Source organism: Vitis riparia, chromosome 10 (genome assembly GCF_004353265.1).
Source record: "Vitis riparia cultivar Riparia Gloire de Montpellier isolate 1030 chromosome 10, EGFV_Vit.rip_1.0, whole genome shotgun sequence".
NCBI classification, from domain to species: domain Eukaryota; kingdom Viridiplantae; phylum Streptophyta; class Magnoliopsida; order Vitales; family Vitaceae; genus Vitis; species Vitis riparia.
In genome coordinates this window covers 13,037,264-13,040,708 of record NC_048440.1, presented here as the reverse complement: position 1 = coordinate 13,040,708, position 3,445 = coordinate 13,037,264, and the positions used below count along the sequence as shown (strand labels likewise).

Genomic DNA, 3,445 nt, shown 5'->3' with positions numbered 1-3,445 from the left:
AAGCCCAAAAGGCCCTAGTTTGACACTTGGTAGGGCTCTGAGTTAATTTTTTTTTTCCTACCTGGAAACGTGAAAAAAAAAAAGGGCATTGAAGGGATCCTCCCCCACAAACTTGCATGGCCTCTATAGGTATGCCTGGACATGTCCCGTTTTAGTCTACTCGGGAGGCAATTGGGTGTCTCATGCTAAGATGTACTCGGGTAAACATGGGTTTCTAAGCCGTGTCAACTCATGCCTTAGCCCTGGCTCCCTCCTAGGGTTCTATAAAGTTGTGAAAGGAGAAGAGAGACGGGTATCCAGAGAGAAATTTGGCAGCACCAAGTTGTTCCCCATTATAAGTTTTCTCTTTTGCAATAAAAATTAGGTTGAAAAAACTAATTAATAACAGATGTTTTTATAGTCTCGTTGGCTCCGTGATTTCTTATGGGTACAGGCATCTTCATTAACCGGATATGGTCTTTATTATTGACTAATGAAAGATGGTCATGGTCCTCGTGGACAATGGAGAGAGCATATAAAGGCGCATTCATAAGCCTGATTATTATCCAAAATTTGGGCTTAGAACCCTTATGGGCCCAAAACCATTAGCTTAGTGGCCAGAGCCCACCAATATGACAGCGAGGCCCAAAGCAAAAGGGTACAGGCCATTAAAAACAGAGAGAAAAAAAGGCAACAAAAAAGCAGCACCCATCTATGTGTGTGAGAGAGACAGAGAGTCTGATCTAGTTCTACGAACATATTATACATTTGCCCTCAGGAAGCTTACAATGCCCTCCTGACCACTTTGATGTCTCACCCCACCAAGCGCTCCCTCAGCAACACTACCACCTCCTCGTCCGGCGGCGCTTCCCCTCATTTTCCTCCTATGAAAAAAGCCAAGTCCCAGGCCGTGGCTTGCTCTCTCGACCCCAAGAACGGCCTCCAGCCACCACCCCACCCACCTCCTCCCTCTTCCCACCACTTCCCTGACGACGACTTCGACCCCTCCGCCATGGCCCTTGACGATGATCTCAAGCCCGACGATGCCGACGCCGCGGCCTGTAGCAGACCTTCAGCTGGTGGTGTCACCGCCAATTTGTCCCGTAAAAAGGCCACGCCTCCTCAGCCCGCCAAGAAGCAGCTTGTTATCAAGCTCCTCAAAGGTTTTTCTAATCTCATGTGCTCTGGTGTTTGTTTTCTTGGTGCTTTCTCCGCATTCTAGATTTAGGGTTGGGATTGATTTTTGCTTTTAGGTTTAGGTGAGTGTTGTTTGGTGGAATTGAGTCTGAATGCCTGTGAAATAAAGGGTCTTGCTTGTGATTTGATGTGAGTTTGGTGAGCTTGTAGCTTCAGTTGCGGTTTCTGCTTTTTCTTGGATGTGGGTTTTATGCATTTATTTTAGCGTGAAATTCATAATGATTTTGGGATCTGGTTGCTGAAATTGAAGTTTGATGGAGCATAGTGGCGGCAATGTTACGGCTAATCATATGCAATTCTTGCTGTGGAACTTGGAATTGCTCTGATTTTTGGGATCTGGGTTAGTGTTCTCCCGCTTGAACAGAGTAAAAAAGGCTCCTTTTAAACAGGGGAAAAGCCTCTTCTGAAACGGATATCGCCTTCTCAAACACTGTATGCTGGGTGCCCAGGCCAGGATATGCCCAAAGTAGGGATTTTTCTTGATGGATCGAAGTTAGGGTTTGTCTATGTACTGTCTAAATTATCATTTTTTTTTGGGTTGAGGATTCCTTTTACCAACGTTTTTCTGTTATTTGGTGTGGTCTGCGCAATAAAAAGGCAAGCAGTGGTCTGCGCAATAAAAAGGCATGCTTGCTAAGTTTCAGAAAAATTAAGTGTAGGTTCTTTGGTATTTTTCAGGTAACTGGGGGTTTACTTTGAGTCAAATTGTGTATTTAACTGAATGGGGGCTTGAATTTCATGCATGTCAATTTTCAATCTTAGTTTGAAACTTAAATTGATTTGATCTTGGGATCTTGTGGAAGATATGGTGCATTTAGCTGTATATAGCTCGGGGCTGAATGCCCCTTTCTACTGGCTAGTGGGTTTTTTTCTTTGCATAATCTGTTCAATAGTAAGGAATGCGCTCTAAATTAAGGGTTTGTACATTACAATGAGTAGTTCCAGACCAGTTGCTTTGATGCTGATAAACTTGCATAGATTCATTTATTATTTTCCCCTTTTTTGCGTGGTTCTTAAAAGCTTGTAGCAGCATATGACGACTTTTACGATATATTTACTTGTGAGTAGGAAGCAAAGATGGCTTGGAGTTTCTTTAGCAATCATAGCTGGACGATTGAAACAAACATGTAGGTTATTTTTTGTTGTCTGACTTACTGTAGATGGTTCTGGCACAAACATTTTTTCTCTTCCTATTTTGGGACATGCTGAAACTGAATGTCTGTTTCAGTAATTTTTTCCCATTTTATAATCAATTCTTGGCTCTATTAAAAACAAGGAGTTTTTTTTAGGGGCTTGTGGGAGGTTCTAGGTTTAAGTCTCAATAGGGATAAAAATTTACTTATTAGAAAAAATAAAATCATTCATATACATTTTGGGTCTGCATTGTTTATATTCTTTCTAGCAAGTGTGGATTCAATGCGGTAGTTTCTATAGTGTTGTATAACCTAAGGACAAGGAGGAAGTTCCTCATAAGCACAAAATCAAGACTTAATAATATATTATATAATTGACATCAATTAGAAGGGATGAAGAGGATAGGTTAGCTTGGATGGAATAAGTGTGGCAAATCTCTGTGGCCTTCAGTATGCTCCTTCAGCTAATCATATTTTTTTTTATTTGATAGGCTCCTTCAGCTAATCATATGCTCCCTCAGTATCCTAAAGTAAGGATTCTGTGGCCTCTAATTTTGTCTCTTTTCAATGTGGACTGGGCAATATATTCTTCAGTAAGAGGAAACCTTTTGAATTGGCACGGTTTCTTTTATGGGGAAAAATCCAAAAAAAACTTGGAGGGGCTGCTCTTTTGTGCCTTTTTTGGATGGAAAGAAATAAGAGGTCATTCAAAGATATTGAACAGTTTGATCAAACAATCAAGTATTCCTTTATGTGTACCTTTTTGGATTGGGTTGGAGTGAACATAGATGACAATTCCTTGACCATGATAGGCTTTTTAGATTGGTTGAGCTCAAAGTGGGCAGAGGGAGGTTTACATCGTGTGTTTGTTGTTGTGCCTTTGCTTAGGTGTCTTTAATGCATTTTCACTATTTGCCTTTAAAAAACGTGAGTAGAGGGAGCTTGTTTTTTATTTTCTCTTCCTTTCTACTAATTTGATGGTGCTTCTTGTATACATTATGTGTACTTTGGTACGTCCTTTTCAAGTGCTTTTAATGCATTTTATTCTTTTGCCTATCGAAGATTAAAATAAAAAAAAGAAATTATGGATGTCCCCTATCTTTTGGCCTTTGGAAGTTCTAAAAGTGACACGGTAT

At 40.6% G+C, this 3,445-nt stretch overlaps 1 protein-coding gene across 1 annotated transcript; it reads left to right on the top strand.

Moving 5' to 3' along the window:
* The first annotated feature begins 693 nt into the window (after nucleotides 1-693).
* Nucleotides 694-1,955, top strand: LOC117923356. Its single transcript, XM_034841615.1, has 2 exons — nucleotides 694-1,142; nucleotides 1,427-1,955. The coding sequence occupies exons 1-2, from the start codon at nucleotides 788-790 to the stop codon at nucleotides 1,429-1,431; spliced, it is 360 nt and encodes a 119-aa protein (XP_034697506.1). The 5' UTR covers nucleotides 694-787; the 3' UTR covers nucleotides 1,432-1,955.
* Nucleotides 1,956-3,445: the final 1,490 nt, after the last annotated feature.

Excerpts from the sequence above, each read along its gene's own strand:
- LOC117923356 (XM_034841615.1), top strand. The coding sequence starts at position 788 with ATGTCTCACCCCACCAAGCGCTCCCTCAGCAACACTACCACCTCCTCG.